General features: G+C 44.9%; 1 protein-coding gene across 1 annotated transcript in view; it reads right to left on the reverse strand.

Annotated features, from left to right (window-relative positions):
• LOC149444799 (parathyroid hormone/parathyroid hormone-related peptide receptor-like) overlaps window positions 1–11,754 on the reverse strand; it is a 64,751-nt gene extending 52,997 nt beyond the window's left edge. The window contains exons 1-6 of the mRNA XM_089654495.1: window positions 11,644–11,754; window positions 10,406–10,510; window positions 10,165–10,289; window positions 9,874–9,968; window positions 9,557–9,728; window positions 4,766–4,919 (exon numbers count right to left, since the gene is read on the reverse strand). Of these exons, the coding sequence (XP_089510621.1) occupies window positions 4,766–4,919; window positions 9,557–9,728; window positions 9,874–9,968; window positions 10,165–10,289; window positions 10,406–10,510; window positions 11,644–11,707 (715 nt within the window). The 5' untranslated portion in view covers window positions 11,708–11,754. The remainder of the gene's footprint in view (window positions 1–4,765; window positions 4,920–9,556; window positions 9,729–9,873; window positions 9,969–10,164; window positions 10,290–10,405; window positions 10,511–11,643) is intronic.
• Between the last annotated feature and the right edge of the window lie 5,644 nt (window positions 11,755–17,398).

Consider the following 17,398-nt stretch of genomic DNA (forward strand, 5'->3'; position numbering starts at 1 on the left):
TGCAGCAATTTGAAGGTCCTCCCAATGCACGGGGGGAACGGACTTTAGGGGAACGGGTAGTTTGGCATGTCCCCTTCACCCCGGCAGAGATCCGCACTATTCTGGCTGAGCTCCCGGACTATCGAGTCAATCCGAGAGGATTTGCTCGAATGTTTGGACAAAACCAGTTCAGCTATGGTATGAGCGGGTCAGATTGTGCACAGATCCTACGGGCAAAGGTGGGCATGGAAGTGGCCAGTACAGTGATTGCAGGGTGCTCTATAACCACGCATGAGGAGATGACTTCAGGGGGCAAAGAGTTCTGTACACAGCTAAAGGCAAAGCTTCCAGAAATGTATGGTGCTACCTCTACTACGGACATGATGAAGCTCACCCAGGGTCCTAATGAGGAAAGCGCCTGCTTCTGGCGCCGTCTCAAGCAGACGGCACTGGATGCGGATCTGGAAGTTGGACCTGATGCTCCAACTGAAGGGGTAAAGGTGACCGCGACGCACATTCTGTTGCGGGCCAAATTTTTGGAAGGCATCAATATTAAAATTCGGGAAAGGCTGGTTCTGACCCGACCCGAATATAATGAGATGTCTATCCCTGCTATCCTTTCCACTCTTGCGGCAATAGAGAGGGAAATGGATAGAAGAAAACAAGACAAGGCCAAAGTTCTTATGTCCCAGACCCCACACGAAAAACCAAGGGATCTGGGTCACAGGAAGGATAGGCTCCCACCCAGGTGCTTCCAGTGCCACCAAACGGGGCACATGAGGAGGAGCTGTCCCCAATTACCTAAAGGTCGGTGGCAGTTCATTCCTGATGAGTCCTCCGCCCCTATGACCACCATGGTAAGTAACTCCTATGAATTCTCATAGGAAGTTGACAAATCGGTGTCGGCCCAGATCCATCTTTTTCTAGAGGAATTAAAATATCCCCTCCCTTGCCTCACCGACACCAGTGCAGCAAGAACGGTCCTGCGAAAACAGGACATCCAAGGCAAGGTACCCCTCTCAGGGGAAAACCCTCCTAACCCCTACTAACCTCACTATCAAACGATGCACTATTCTTAACCCAGCTTCTCTTCTTCCTGTGTCGGAAGATGAGAAGGGGGGGGAGGACAGCAATGACAGTGCTGAATTTTGCAACACGACTAACAATACTAACACCTCTTCTGCTAACATGTCTTCTTTGTCCACTACTAATCTCTCTTCCAAAGGACACGACTGCATCTCTTTGGTGGAACTGGAGTCAGCGGCGACACACCCCATATCACCCCGAGAGTAGCGGTAAGGTTGAACGTCTTCCGATACCCAAAAACCTTGGCCTGAATGTCTCCCCATTGCCCCCTATTCCATCCGGAATGCCCCTCGGCAACCACATGGGCTGTCACCCTACGAGGTGTTGTTTGGGGGACCTCCCAAAACAGGGTTGTACTTTCCTCAACAGTTGTTGTCTTTGCATTCACAGCTTACAGGTTATGTGCAATCTCTGCAACGGGAGCTGCAGAAGATACACCATCGGGTTCGCGAATCGCTCCCCGATCCAAATACAATAACAGGTGTTCTTTCTATTGAGCCAGGTGATTGGGTCGTCCTAAAGAAACATCAAAGAACCGGACTCGAGCCACGGTTCACCGGACCATACCAAGTCCAGCTGACGACACCTACCTCACTCAAGCTCGAGGGACGAGACAACTGGGTGCACGCAAGCCACTGCAAGAAGCTTCTCAGCTACACCAGAGAATGAGGGGTGTCATTTTCCTTTTTCTTTTTGTTTGTATGTCTTACATGTGTGTGAACGGAGGAAAAGATGGCAGATACCCCAACCTTTTATTTAAAATGCACCTGCGTTTAGCCAGAACCGCCAACAAAACCAACTGTTGGGTATGCTCAAAGCCCCCACCCAGTCATCACATGTCCGCAATGGCCGCTGTTCATGCCCTATATGACATCCGCGTCGGCATGAAAAAGCAAGGGACCCCTGGTCAGCCCCCACGTAGACATTTGTCGGTAGAACTTAATGACACATTTTTAGCAGGTAACATCAGTTTCAGCACCAATATTAGCTCTAGCTCCTGTAGGGCCCTCGTCAGTCCATTATGGGTAACTGGGCAGCTAGGCAGCCCTCAGGTGTGCTTTAACATCAGCTTTGGCACAGGTAACAAGTTTGTTGGGACTACCACCTGCGAGGGAGGTATAACTGTCAATCTGACTAACCAGACTTCCCTTCTGAGTAACCACACTGACCGACCAGACCACGTGTGTTGGAAGGACGGATGTGATGTGCAGACTGAGGGAGCAATCCCCCAGTCTGTGCAACTGTTGCTCAGTGCCAGAGGCCGAACGAGGAACTCCTCCTGCTCTGCTCTGACAGGTCCATACTATTTTCTGTGTGGTTCGGCAGCCTATAGAACATTTCCCCAGAACGCGAAAGGTTCGTGTGCCCTCATAAAGCTAGTCCCCGCATCCTATGTAGTGATGGACCATGAAGAGTTGATGGTCCACAAGAAGGTAAGGATGGCAGGGAGAGTTCGCAGGGAACTGTTCTCTGAGGGCGACCAGGCATGGGCTTGGTTCCCCTCATGGACAGGATGGGGAATAGAACTTATGAAGCGCCTGAACAATTTTTCTGTCATCGTGGATAGTATGTTTAACGAGACCGTAGAGGCTGTCAGAGAAATTGCCCAAGAACAACGGCAGATGGGAATTTTAGTGCTTCAGGAGAAGATGGCCCTTGATTACCTTTTAGCCGCCAAAGGGGGGTTCTGTGAGTTCATCGGAGAGGATTGTTGTACTTGGATAGAAGACACCGATGACAAGGTCCAGGCCCATATGGACAAAGTTAGTGAACTACAGGGAAAAGCTAGAGCTATAGCTAGTGAGGGTTGGAATCCGTTCAAGGGTTTGGGAGGATTGGGAGATTTCCTGTTCTCCATCGGATCTTGGTTGAAGGAAGTGGGAGTGTATATCCTGATGCTTCTCTTTTTCATCTGCCTTTTATATGCCGCGGTGAGATGTTCCTGTTGCCTCATCGACCGTGTAAACCAAGCTCGGGCAGACGACCACATCTCCATGCCCGCTCCTGGGATCCCACTCCAACCACTGATCGGAGGAAGACCTCACCAACCATCCACCTTCTCTACAGATTACGTCCTGGCTTCCCTCTAATTTATCTCTCTGAAGACCACATTCTCCAAGACCTTCAAGCAAGCTTCAAGCCTCATCATGGTTTGTGTCTGCGATTTGGAAAACTGTCTGGGTCGAGACCAGCCTTGTGTGGCCCCGTCTGCAGGGGCAATTTGAGAATCTGTTGCTGGATCTCCCCAGACCACCGTGGGATCACAAGCTTTATTCATACCACAAGTCTGTTTGTGGTTTTTGCAAGAGCCTTCCTGTAGTGAAGGTTCCAACGCTCTTGAGGATCATCGCTTCAATCAAGCCTGTTTGCGTCGAGTCTGCGTCGGGTCTTGTTGTTTCAGGTACCCCGTGGAGCTTTATTCTCAGGGACAACTACAGGAACTCTTTGAAGTTTGAGACTACACCCATCAAGCTGAAGAAGATCAAGAAGGGACACGAGGAGAATATGATAAAACAGGAGGGAATGTCATGGAAATTTTGTATTGTTGGTCGAACTTTAAATGTGTCATATATGAGTGTTATTCATATGTCTCTCGTGTGGCTTAATTAAAGCTCTGAAGGCTGCAATTGGGCCATGCGCATGTACAATGTATGTATTACAGTACTCAGCTTGGTAATGGATGAGATGGCAGATCTGCGCTTATAGACCGGCGTGTATACCACCACGGCATTCCATGCGAATGCTGCTGTCAGTAGACCGTGGGCCTGTATCCACATATCAGCAGCATGGTACCACGTGGGCTTCATAACGCAATGCGCAAGCGGTGTGAACTCCACGTGTAGGCTTATGCATATCTTACAACCCATTACTAACTTGAAACTGTATCTGGGATGGATGTGTTTTAATAAAGATCGTATCGGGCCCATCCAGGTACAGACTGATATTTTTAGGGAGTGCTTGTGCAGAGAATTTACATACCAATAGAAGCTAGTAGGACAGGAAATATGACCTCAGATGGCTCATAGGGGGGAAGGGGAGGAAGTCTGCTGACCTCAGAAGGTTCATGGGGGAGGACCAGTGATAGATAATAGCAAAGGCTATGCTCCAATTGGAATGTACATCCTCTGTATAAGCAATCCCCATTGTATTGTTCGGTGGGAGGGATTGACTTTATTCATGTGGGGGGCATGTGTGTATTCTTAATAAAACAGAGAGCTGAGCCTAAAATCAGCCCTTATGTGAGTTGCAACCAGCCTTAGAGTGTCGTGTGATCATTCCAGGGTAACGGAGCTCCATCACCCACAAATTCAACAGAACCAAAGTATTTGGATGGGCAGGAATCGTGTAGTTTGGCTGCAGTCGTGGTAAGCGAGATTCGCACAGCTTTATGGGGGATTTCTGCGCATCCAACTGCGAGTACTCACGGTAAGGAGAAATTCGGTAAAGCGAATTTCCAAGACAATCAGAAATAGGGGGCATCTTTCCAAAAGGGTCTTAAAGACCAGTAGAGACACAAATGTAAAAAAAAAATCTGGATGGTTTTTGCACTAGCTGAATGACCAGATAAGCAACAGAAGCATGCAGAAAAAAGATGTAAGAATATCACTTAAAAAATATCCACCGCATTAAAAACTACAAGATATCACTTTGCCCCCTTCATATACAGTATATGCCCTGGAAACATCACCACTTATCTCACCCCAGCCAATGATTGTCAGCGCCCAGAAGTAGCTGCGGTCAGACAGGTATGCCATGAAGATGAGGCTGTGCAGATAGAGACCTTCCACTAGGATCCAGTAGTGGTTAGTGGCCAAGAAATACAAGAAGAGGGTCACCGTCACCTTGCAGCCAGCCTACAATAAAAAAAAAAAAGAGGCTGACTAGCTTCAACAGCAGAACAGAAAATATGCGTACCCTTGAACAACCAATCAGATAACTAAATCAAGAACTTTTTTCTATTATGCAATAAAAAGAACACCTGAATGATTGCTACCAACAACCTTACACTCCCTTTTCTCCACATTTTATTGATCAGTAGCATTGTATTTTTTTCTCACAAAAAACATCCTGCATTCAAACCAACCCGTACCACCCTAACTGCACCTCATATCAATCCCTTACTTTTATGGGTGCCAAACAACCTGAAAGACTATTACCAATGATCATTCATTTTCTTTAATTAAAGTATACCTGGCATAAAAGAAACATCGAGGGATACTATTGACGATCTCCTCCTAAAACTGCTACTTAACTGTCTGTTATGCTGATGTCCTGGATTCAGTACTTTTGGAATCACTAACCTGAAACAAGTATTCAGATAGCTGAATAAATAAAGTTTATTATTATCTGTATACTTGTTCTAAGGCCAGCCATAGATGGATTGAATCTCGGCTGATTAAGCAAGGACCAGCCGAGATTCAGTCCATCTATGGGTAGGCTGGTTGTACTGAAGTTAATCTATTAATTGACTTTAGTAGAACCAACCTGTCAGATTTTTTGCGTGCGATTACTGCTGGTGACTATAGCCACTAGCAGTGATCATTGCATTCTGCCAGCAGGGAAGGCTCCCTGCCTGCAAAACACAATAGTCCCACAGAAGGCATTCCCCATCAACACTGAGTGTGTTGAGGAGGGAATTGAGTGAATTTCTTTCCTGCCACTTGTGGTGGAAGGAAAGAAAACTGAATCATCTATGGCCTGCTAAAATCAGTCGCTCAAAGTATAGAAGCCAATGGATTAACATAAGAGCAAGACTAGTATTTTCAGAATAAGAGGTCAGCAACAGCAGATTCAATGACAGGTTTTCTTTAACTTTATTGTCACCTATGGACCTGAATGACGCTAATCAAGCATGATCATTTCAGACTTACAGCACCGGAATAGTGGGCTTTCTCTCCAGTAGGAATACGTTCTTCCCACCTACATTGTTGAAGAGTTTTTCCTTCCTTTTCCTTTTGGACGTATATTGTTGAGTTTTTTACATGATTTTTGGATTTATTTATATGTTATAGTTTGAGCAGTGCAGAACTACACACTGGTTTATTATTTCACATGTGACGAACACACATTTTATGTGTTTGCAGCAGCTCATATTCAAAATTGTTTCACCATTTATTTAATTATTTGGCAGCGCACAATTTTTTATCACTTATATTCTATTCCTTTATTTTCTATCCTATTTTATTCTATTCTACCCTTTTCTATTCTATCCTATTCTATTCTGAAGCCTATGTAGGAATCATTTTGATATTTCACTCTTATGACTTGTATTTATTGCAATATGTTTCCATTTCAAATTTAGATTCTTTTTCAAATTCATTGACACAGCAAATCACGGAGTAAATACAGTTGCTGGTTACCGGCAGCACTTTCCTCACGCTGTCACAGCATGAGGAAAGTACTGCTGATAACTGGCAGCTGTCACAGAGCAGATTGGCACTGATCATCAGGGCACCTGATGATCAGTGCCCTGCAGTGCCGCCAATAAGTGCCCAGCAGTGCCACCCATCAGTGCCACCCATCGGTGCTGCCCAGCAGTTGTGCCCATCAGTATCCAGCAGTGCCGCCAGTCAGTGCCATCAGTCAGTGCTTCCAGTCAGTATCGCCCATACGTGCCATCAGTCAGTGCCCATCAGTGCCGCCTATCAGTGTCCATCATTACTGCATACCAGTGCAGCATCATCAGTGGCTCCTCATCAATGCCCACCACTGCCGTCTCATAAGTGCAGCCTATCAATGCTACCTATATGTGCCACCTCATCAGTGCCCATCAGTGCTGCCTATAAGTGCAGCCTCATCAACACACACCAGTGAAGGAGAAAGGGGCTAGTGGTACAAAAGGAAGTAACTGTGGGGGATGGACTGGTAGGCGGAGTAGAAGATTACATTATTAGCTGAGGGCAGGATCGCCTAAAAGTGAGCAGAGTAGGCGATAGTCTGATAAATTGGGGTAGAGAGTTCCAGAGGATGGGGGAAGCTCTGGAGAAGTCCTGGAGATGAGCATGGGAGGAGGAGATAAGGGAGCTAGAGAGCAGGAGGTCATGCGAGGAGTGGAGAGTACGGTTTGGGTGATATTCGGAGACAAGATTGGTGATGTCATTTGGGGCAGAGTTATAATTGGCTATATATGTTAATGTTTTGAATTTTATCCATTGGGCAATGGGAAGCCAGTGGAGGGATTGGCAGAGAGGGGTGGCAGATATGGAACAGTTAGTAAGGTGGAGTCTGGCAGCAGCATTCATGATAGACTGAAGAGGGGATAGCCTGTTGTGGAGGTGAAGTCTACAAGATTTGGACAGCGATTGGATTTGGGGCTGAAAGGACAGATGGGAATCTAAGATTACACCTAGTACCCTGGCATGAGGGAAGGGACTGATGGTTGTGTTATTGATCTTGATGGAGAAGTCAGGGGAGGGGGCACGGGCTGAAGGGAATAGTATGAGCTCACTATTAGAAAGATTGAGTTTGAGGACATGGAGGGACATCCATGCCGATATGTCACTTAGTAGGTTAGTAATGCGAGAGGAGACTGAAGGGGTGAGGTGAGAAGTAGAAAGATAGATTTGTGTGTCATCAGCATAGAGATGGTACTTAAAGCCATGGGAGTCTATCAAGTGACCAAGGGAGGAGGTGTAGATAGAGAAGAGTAGGGGTCCAATGACAGAACCTTGAGGGACCCCTACAGAAAGAGGGAGTGGAGAGGAGGAGCCAGAGTTATAGGTAACGCTGAAGGAGTGCTGCGATAAGTAGGAGGAGAACCAGGAGAGAGTTTCGGAGACCAAGAGAGTGGAGTTTTTTGAGGTGGAGGGGATGTTCAGCAATATCAAAAGCCGCAGAGAGGTCAAGTAGTAAGAGTACGGAGTAGTGGCCATTGGTTTTAGCAGTTAGTAGATCATTATTGAGTTTTAGTTGGGCAGTTTCAGTGGAGTGGAGTGAGCGAAAGCCAGACTGTAAAGGGTCAAAAAGGTTGTTGTCAGTGAGGTAGGAGCTCAGGCAATTGTAGACTAAGCATTCCAAGAGTTTCGAGGTAATTGGGAGCAGGGAGATGGGTCTTAAGTTGTTCAGGTTGGTGGGGTCCAGGGAGGGCATTTTAAGTATGGGAGTGATGTGTGCATGCTTTACAGGGGAGAGGAAGGCACCGTTAGAGAGGGAGAGATTGAAGATGTGAGTGAGGGAGCATAGAGTGGAAGAAGAGGGTGACCATAGTAGTTGTGAGGGGACAGGATCCAGGAGGCAGGTAGTGAGATGGGATTCTGAGAAAACCTTAGTGACCTCTTCGGTAGTAGCAAGGTCAAAAGAGGAAAGTGTTGAGGGAGGTTTTAGTATAAGGTATGCTAAGTGGGATGGATGTCTGTGCAGTGGAGATGCCCCTACGAATTGCATCAATTTTGTTTTTGAAATGATTTGCAATCTCGTAAGCAGTTAGTGAGGTACTGGGTGGAGGTAGAGAAAGTAGAGAGTTGAAAGTAGAGAAGAGACGATGAGGACTGGATGACAAGCTATTGATGAGAGTGACAAAGTAGTCTTGTTTGGCAGCATGGAGGGAGGAATTGTATGTTAAGAAAGCAGATTTATATAGGGTGAAAGCTTAGTGAGATTTGATTTTACGACACAATCGCTCCAGCGCACGACTATGTCGCCTAAGATTTCTGGTGTCGTCAGTCTGCCAAGGTTGTAATGGTCGTGGCCTGGTGCTTCGTGTTGTTAGAGGAGCAAGTGAGTCTAGTGTGGATGAAAGAGAACTGTTGTAGACAGCAGTGGCCAGGTCAGGGCAAGACGGGAGAGATTCTATCATAGAGGTGGTCAGTTGCAGAGCAGAAAAGAGAAGGGTTAAAGTTGTGAAGGTTTCTGCGGGTAATTGTTTGCTGCTTGGAGGGATAAGTGTTTAAAGATGAGGACACTGTGAAGGTGATGAGATTGTGATCAGACAGAGGAAAGGGGGTGTTTGTGAGGTTGTAGGGAGTGCAACGATGGGAGAAGACAAGGTCTAATATATTCCCAGCATCGTGTTAAGGCAAAAGATGAGGTTAGGTTAAAGAGTTGGGATGTAGCTGGGTTGTTCACATTAATGTTAAAATCTCCAAGAATGATAGTGGGTAGTTCAGAGGAGAGAAAGTAGGGTAGCCAAGGGGAGAAATCATCAAGAAAGCGTGACACTGGTCCAGGAGGCCGATAGATCACTGCAATCCTCAGAGAAATGGGAGAAAACAGCCGAATGCACTGAGTCTCGAAAGAAGAGAAGGATAGAGAGGGAGGGTTATGGAGGACTTGAAAGGTGCTCAGTGGGCATAGAAGCAAACCAACTCCACCACCTTTCCGACCACTTGGTCTGGGTGAGTGGGTCCAAAGAAGGCCTCCATTGGAAAGTTCTGCGGGAGAAGCAAATCTCAGAAGCCAAGTATTCTTTATCTTGTGTAATGAGTCATGTTGGTGGGCCTGATTAGATAGATTTTCTTTCAGGTACTTACAAACACTCAAAATACTGACTCACCCACTGGAGCTCTGATGCTTTAGCCAATGAAATCTCTCCCATTTCATCCTCTATTACCCCTTCGTCCTCCCTGGAATAGAGCACCGCGTCCTTTAGGAATATGCTCCCTGCCCGGCAGATGAATGAAGTGAAGAGGTGGATGTGGATGTAATTCCGAGTACAGTGCAAGCGCCTACCACAATGGGAAGTAAGTACAAAACAAACAATTCACGAACAGCTGTTAATGTTGGATGACTGAAACACGAAGGGTTCTTTTTACTGAAAGATATAGGTGGCTACAAAATTAATGCTAATAGTTTTATAAGCTAAGATCTTACTTGAAGAAGCAGAGTATGCAGAGGGCAATCAGAAGCGTGGCCAGGGAGACTGAATATCCTACAGTGTATATTAGCCACAAACGCTCAAACACTTCCTGTAGAAAGATGCAATTTACTTTACTTAAAGTACAAAATAGTCAAGAATATGGTGAATATATCATGAGCAACTAGTAAGGCAACTACTTTATTTTGTAAGCTAAATTTTAAAAATACATCTAACGTCTAACTGACTGTTGCAAATGATGTATACACATTTTATTTTTTTACCAGTTTTGTGCAGTTTCTTCATACCTTCTCCTGGGTCCTTCTCCCTGGACTGACCAATGTGAGGCACTCACTGTAGTTGGCCCAGGTCCTGTTGACTCCTGGTGCCTGAAGCCACTTGCCAGAAGAGCCACATTTTCTATGAGCAAATCCTGAAATCATTGCCAAAAAAGGGTTATCTCAGAACAAGGGAAACAGGATGCTTAAAGAGCCATGATGTAGTTGAGGTTGCCGTGTCTTTGTTCCCAACTACTTATGATATAGTCACCTTGGTGGTTGAAGTCATAAATGTGTCCTGGACAGGGAACTGAAACCAGCTGGTTGGGAGATCCTTGCGGCCAACAGGTTATTCCATCCCATTGTGGAGCACACCCTAAAATTATAAGATATGTATACTGAGTTTAATTTATTAACTTGAAAAATTTAATAATCTGGTCCACTGGTCATCAAACATGCACCACCAAAGTTCTAATTTTAGTTAATAGCAAGCCCTTGCCTCTATAGAATTTTATGGGGGTTAGCATGTGTTTCCTTGGTTTCTTTAGTGGATAACAGTAGTGTTAGAACAATTATTCTTTAATTTACATCCCAGCAAACCCTGCTAGTCTTATACTTACCTGTCCACATTCCTCTATAATTTTTGGTGCTGCAGATGTCTCTCACAGAACTTTCGTCTTCCACACATGTGCAGAAGAAGCAGCATTCATTGCTATGGTGAGGTCCAGTTGGCTGCACAATGAAGATTTCTAAAGAGGTAAGCCGGGTGACTTTGAGAAGACAGGTTACAGGAGTAAGACAAAGAACTGCCAGAAGGCCTGTTGGGGTGGGGGGGGGCATTTAACAGGTAAACTGTAACTGTGTTAAAACTACAGTTATCCTTTAACCTTCACTAACATTTCCTACACTAAAAACTTTAAACACTATTCATGTGACTTCTTATTCTTCCCAATCAATGAATGGTACAATTGTAAGCCTTATGCCAGGCCAACCATGGCCTCCTTCCCAGTGCTAATTTCTAGTCAAAGCATTACCTATTATCAAGCCTGAAAAATTAAGGTTGGGTTTTCTGATATGAAATAGAGTGTGCCATTCTTTGAGCATTGAGCAATGTATTACATATGTATAGCTATGTCTCTACTACTGACTAAACAAACATGTGTATACAAAGACATACATATTTCAATTACCATTCTAAACCACAAGAAAATATGGAGGCTGCCATTATTGATCTCCTTCTGAAAACATTTAGTGAATTGTTGTTACCATGACCCTATGGCTGTAATACTTCCTGTGTCACTAATCCAAAATAAGTATGCAGATCTCAAAAGAAAGAAATCCTTATCTGTACCAATGGATGTGTCAATGGATGTAGAAGTATTGACTTAAGTGTTAAAGCAAGAGGGTCAGCATGACAGCAAAGCAACTAGCATTTTTAGAAGCACAGGTCAGAATGAACAATTTCCTTATTTCTCTTTGAATAGGCTTTCTAGGTAAGACAATATTAACCATTTGAAGAATTCTGTTTCCATTGGGAATTGTGAGCCAACATCTGTGTCTGGCAGTGGCGCATTGCTTGGGACAGCAAGAATATCTGTTCATCCCTGGTGATGACATCATCTGTGTCCACCTACAGCAAATAAAGAAAGTATTAATATACTGGAAATGACATTCACTTGACCAGTGACATTCTTCTCTTCTTTTTAATTATTTTAACCACTGTTAAAAGGATAAAGTACACACATATCTGAAACACAATGCTGATGAAAGATGAGTGTCCCATGTACATATACATTCTACACAAGTCATAGGCACTGTAGAGATCCTGGTGTTTCCCTAAAGCAGGCCATAGACGTGGGGACAATCAGCCATTTCTTTTTTTTAAAAGTCGTAAATCGGTCGTTCAGACAGCTGCCGTAGCCACTAATTAAAAAATAAATTCAGCGGGTTCTATTCCCATCTACGGCCGTCAATTAATATAATAGCGGTGTCCCTGCATAGAGACCCGCTATTATATTTGACAGAAGAAATAGATTATGCAGAAGAAGAAGAGAAACAACATTGTATCTATTTGTACTTGAATAGAAACATCTGTATCCGAAATGCATACAAATAGATACAATGTTGCAACTTTTTTTCTTCTCCGTCTTCTTCTGCAAAATCTATTTCATCTTCTCCTCTATTCTTCTTCTTGATATTCTATTTCTTCTTCTCCTGCAAAATCTATTTCTTCTATTTCTTCTTTTTCTTCATAGCCAATTTATTGTCAAATCGGCCAGAAGAACGGCCGATTTGACCATAAATTACCGTGAAAATCGGCCGATCTAACAAATCGTCCCAGGATTTTCCACCTTGGACGATTTTCAAAATCTCATAAAATTAAGAAAAACGGCCACCATTTTTCCCCACTAACGGTACCAATATCGGCGGATTTTTTTATCGGCCGATAATTTGGCAAGAAAATCGGATATCTACGGCCGCATTAAGGCTTCTGTTAAAAGAGAAGTACAGCCAAAGCTCTTTTAGGTGTACTTCTCCTGTGAATCATAGGGGAGAAGTTCATTCTGCACTCCTGTGACCCATTTTCAGCTGACAGTGGTATTATGTCATTCAGCCAGTCCAGGCTGGGGAAAGATCCTGACGTTAAAGGTAGGATCCACCCCAATGTCTGGAGCAGTAACTGACTCAGCCTCTGCTGAGACCCTGAGCCAGCCGGTCCCTCCCCCCTCACCGGGGGGTGGGGGTAGAGCAGAGAGTGGTGACTGAAAGTCTCACCCTCTTCTCAGAGCAGCGGTGAGACATTAGCGAACAGCGGTCATGTGATCACTGAATTCTCACACTTAGAGTCAGAGGGGGACAGCTGCAGCATCGTACTGATGCTGCATCTACCTAGGTAAGTATAATTGGGGGAAAAAAGCCCACACTTTTCTTTTAAAGGGCTGATTAGGATTAGTAAGCATTACCCCAAGTTGATTTTGTAAGTGGGGAATAAAAAAAAGGCAAAAAACAAACCAGGAATGTTAAAGCAAAACAATTTTTATGCAAACACTCTGAAACTGCAATTTAAAAGTAGCACATACATGCACACTTGTCTTTTATCTTTTCCATTGTATGACCAGGGATTCTTTATGGCCACTTGGTTTCATCTCCTCTGGCTAAACAACCCAGAGGTCATAAGCTTTTCACACCCACCTATTAGCATGTCATTATTCTCCAGTATTTGTGTAATGATCACCCCTGTAGGGGCTGCTGAGAATGTACTCAGGTATCCCAGGGGCGTATCTACCGCAAGGAAAACAAGGCATTTGCCTAGGGCGGCAATTTTTAGGGGGGGCGGCACCGCCCCCACGGAAGAAGGAACCTTTTGAGCAGCGGCGGACAGAGCCATGCAGGGCCGACATCAGAGGGGTACCTTCGGTACTCTTGCAGTGACCCAGACAGCAGGAGGATCAATGTGGTGGGGCGTGGGGGAGGGCAGTTACAGAGTGATGCTTGTGTACCTCTCCCTCCAGCAGCTGATGAGTCAGGACCAGGGGACAGCCTGGAGCAGGGAGAGAAGAGGTGGAGATGAAAGAAACCGGAGGAGGTGAGCTGTGTTGTGTTCTATGTGATCTCCCTGCCTCCCCCCCTACACTGACAGATCGTATGGGACTGCACGCACCTCCCCCCCCCCTCCTTTCTGCTGCCCTGGAGGATATGTGTGTGTGTGCAGCCCCATATTATCCGATAAAGGAAGACAGAGGGGGGGAAGAGAAAAGAGAGGGAGAGACGAGAGAGGGAAGAGAGAGAGGAAATAGAAAGGGGGAAGAGAGGGAAGAGAGAGAGGAAAGAGAAAGGGGGAAGAGAGGAGAGAGAGGGAAGAGAGAAGAGGGAGGGAAGAGAGAGAGGAAAGAGAGGAGAGAGGGAAGAGAGAGAGGGGGAAGAGAGAGAGAGAGGGAAGAGAGAGCGAGGGGAGAGAGACAGAGAGAGGGGAGAGAGAGCAAGAGAGGGAAGAGAGTGAGAGAGGGGGGGAGAGGGAAGAGAGCAAGAGAGAGGGAAGAGAGATGGGGGAAGAGAGAGGGAGAAAGAGAGAGGGAGGGAAGAGCAAAAGAAAGGGAGAGAGAGAGAGAGAATCATATATACATACACACACTTATTGACTCTCTCGCTCTCTCATTGGGGGGGGGGGGGGCAAACTTTTTGTGTTGCCTAGGGCAGCACAAAATCTAAATACACCACTGAGGTCTCCCACAATAGTACAGAGGCTGCCAGTCACACATGCTTAGTCCAATGCACACCAACAATTAAAGTGATTGTAAAGGCTTAAGGTTCTTTTATCTTCATACATTCTATGCATGAAGGTAAAAACCTTCATTGTGCAGCAGACCTAACCGGTGGGCCTTGTGTTTGACACGTGGTCTAGGGGATGTCTTTTTTAGGATTTTTTTGCTAAAGGATTTCAATAGGAGAGGGGTGTGGGATCACATGATATTCCAAAACAATCAGTAACAACAATAGGAGGGCAAACTTCTCTCTAGTCTTCAGATAGCAGCTTTTCTGGAAGTAGCAGGGAATGGCCAGTATATCTAGGACCTTAGAGCAGCAGTCCATATAGCAACCTTTGATTCTTATGTAGAGATGTGCTGGTTGCTTTAAATGTTGAACAGCAGTTGCAAAGCATTTTTTTTTCTTTTCTCTCTTTGTGAGTGACAGACAGGGAAAGCAGGACTGTGCTCTGATTGGTTGTTGCTACAGCTGAGAAGGATCCACCCATAGCAGCACTGTTGCAGCTGGACTTATGATTGGCTGTGGAGAAAAGGAGAGAGGAAAAAGGAAGAAGCACATGTGGGGAGGGAGACATTTTCAGGGGACCGCATGGAGCAAGAGCTCCTGGTGTAAAGTCACGGAGTCTCACTCTCTGTGCTGCTAGAGCCCATGGGCTGGGCTGGGAGTGTGTAGCAGAGGAATTGTTGCAGGAGGACAGTGTGCAAACCAAGGATTGTCCTGCCTGACACTCAGATTTACAGCCACTCAAGTGCATGTGTCTCTCAGAGTTTGGAGCTGCTGTAAGAAAGAGGATTTCTACTACTGTCTAATGCTATCTAGTGGACAATCCAGAAACAGTGAGTACTTTGTGATGAAAGGGGATTTTGATATTGCTGCATTTGCTGTCCATCTCTGGAGAATGGTCATGAGAAAGCCTAATCTCTAATTCTCAGAGTGACACAGATCTTGGAAAGCCCAAGCTGCTCAGAATTAGCTATTTCTGCTGCTGATTGATGAGAGAACTCTGTCTCTGTATAATACTGGTGATTGTCTCCTCAAAACTTGTGCTGTGGCTGAAGAGTGTGTTTTAGTTCCAAATCCCCACAGAAGCTTGCTGCTTTGAATATACTGAGCAAGTGTCAGTATATCAGGATTTCACCCGTATGGTAAAGATTTTGTTGAAGTGTTGTTTTTTTCTATTGCAATGTTCACTGGAAGATTCTGCTTAAAGGAGACTGTGCTATCCTGCTACCCCTGGATTACAAATACTCTCCCATGCAGAGAGTGAGCTCTCTTCCATTGATTAAAGGGCCCCAACGTTGAGAGACTTTAAGTTTCATCCCACTGGCCAGTGGTTGGGTAGGACATTTCTGCTCTAGATAGTACTGCTATAGCAAATGTCAATAAGCTGCTAAACCTCATTAGCAGTCATTGTTTCATGTGTCAATGTCACTCTCATATGTCACTCTAGTCAGTGTGATACTAGTCAGTTTTTGGAGTCTTTGGCAAGTGAATTGTGACTTCTTACTAACTGTTTATGCAAAGTGGTATCTGTGTTTTATGTACATTACCTGTGTTAAATCAGCTAGTTCTTTTTCAGGGTTTGTCTTCTTCAATAAAACCCATAAAAAATATTCTCAGAGTGTCGAAGTGTTCTGGGTATAATCGGAGGTGTCACCAAATTCAGGTGGGAGCTGAACCTATACATCTAGCCAAGTTCCACCCAAAGGTGTGCTACACTTAGTTGCCTTCTGGCATTTGCACAACTAATAGTCTCCAGCAAGGTCTTTACTCACAGTGCCCCAGGAGCCTGCCATTCACCATCTGCAGGTAGATCCTAAGTGAAGGAGATTAAAGAGGAGCTTCAGTCTTATTATAAGGACACTTATATGTCCAGGGATCTAGTGTTGTCCTCATCCTCCTTATTGATGTTTGGGTCCCCGGCGCTGGCATTTTAGGAAAGCTTGTGGCTTCACAGCCAGCTTTCCACTGCACATGCACAAGCCGCACTGCACTTTGTGAATGGACCCTCAGACTTCTGGGATCTGTGACAAGTCCCAGAAGGCTGCAAGCAGAGGGGAAGTGAACTTCCACTTGGGAAGTGGGATTGGGTACCTGTCAAAACCAGGTACCTACCCCCCTCCTCCCAAAAAAAAGGTTCTAAAAGTATAGGAGGGGAGGATATGGAAAAGTGAAAGTGGAACTTCCCTTTTGGGTTGCGTTCCACTATAAAGCAAATAGTAAAGGCTTGTGCGCTGCTACACCCCAAATGCAATAAAGGTAGGAGGAGATTGCTACACTTACTGATCAAGTGTACTCTCGCTTACATTAAGTAATTAAACAAAAATGTGATGCGCTACTAACTCCTCAAAATGTGAAAACATAAGCTTTAAAAACATGCAATATCAGTCCACAAAAGTGCAAAATGTGAAGTTGTATCAGTCCAATCCAACATATGTTGTGCTATCATCCAACAATATCCAATGCCGTGCTTGAATTGTAGCCCCACTACCTGGCTAACCTTGAAGTTTGACATATAAATTATAATAGGCCAAATGCACTTTCAGAAGGGCTGTGTAGACTCCAAATTTCTTATCCATGTAGTGTTCATTCCACGTGCTATATCTTCATTGGACTCTTAGCTCCAAAACTGTGCAGAAAAAGCAAAAATATATACCATAGTGCAACCTAATTTTTTAAAAATTGTAAATTATACACACTCAGATATGCACTCACTAGAGATGAGCGAAGTATTCAAAAATTCGATTCAACTGATTCGGCGAATTCGTAGAAAAATTTCGATTCGAGTCGAATATATTCGCTGTGAATTTAACTTAAAAAAGGGTGTTTCTAGGCTTCAGAGAGACTTAATATTAGTGCTGAACACTGTACCTTTAATTTAAATGCCCTTGGAGTCTGCTGGGGAAGAGAAATAATACTGTCAGGCAGTATGACATGCAGATGAGTGCCGTCGATCTTAGAATCACCGCACACTTCACTCATTTGGCCAGTCACGGGG

This window comes from Staurois parvus, unplaced genomic scaffold (genome assembly GCF_062004578.1).
Source record: "Staurois parvus isolate SC_StPar_1 unplaced genomic scaffold, SC_StPar_1.0 ptg000770l, whole genome shotgun sequence".
Lineage (NCBI taxonomy): Eukaryota > Metazoa > Chordata > Amphibia > Anura > Ranidae > Staurois > Staurois parvus.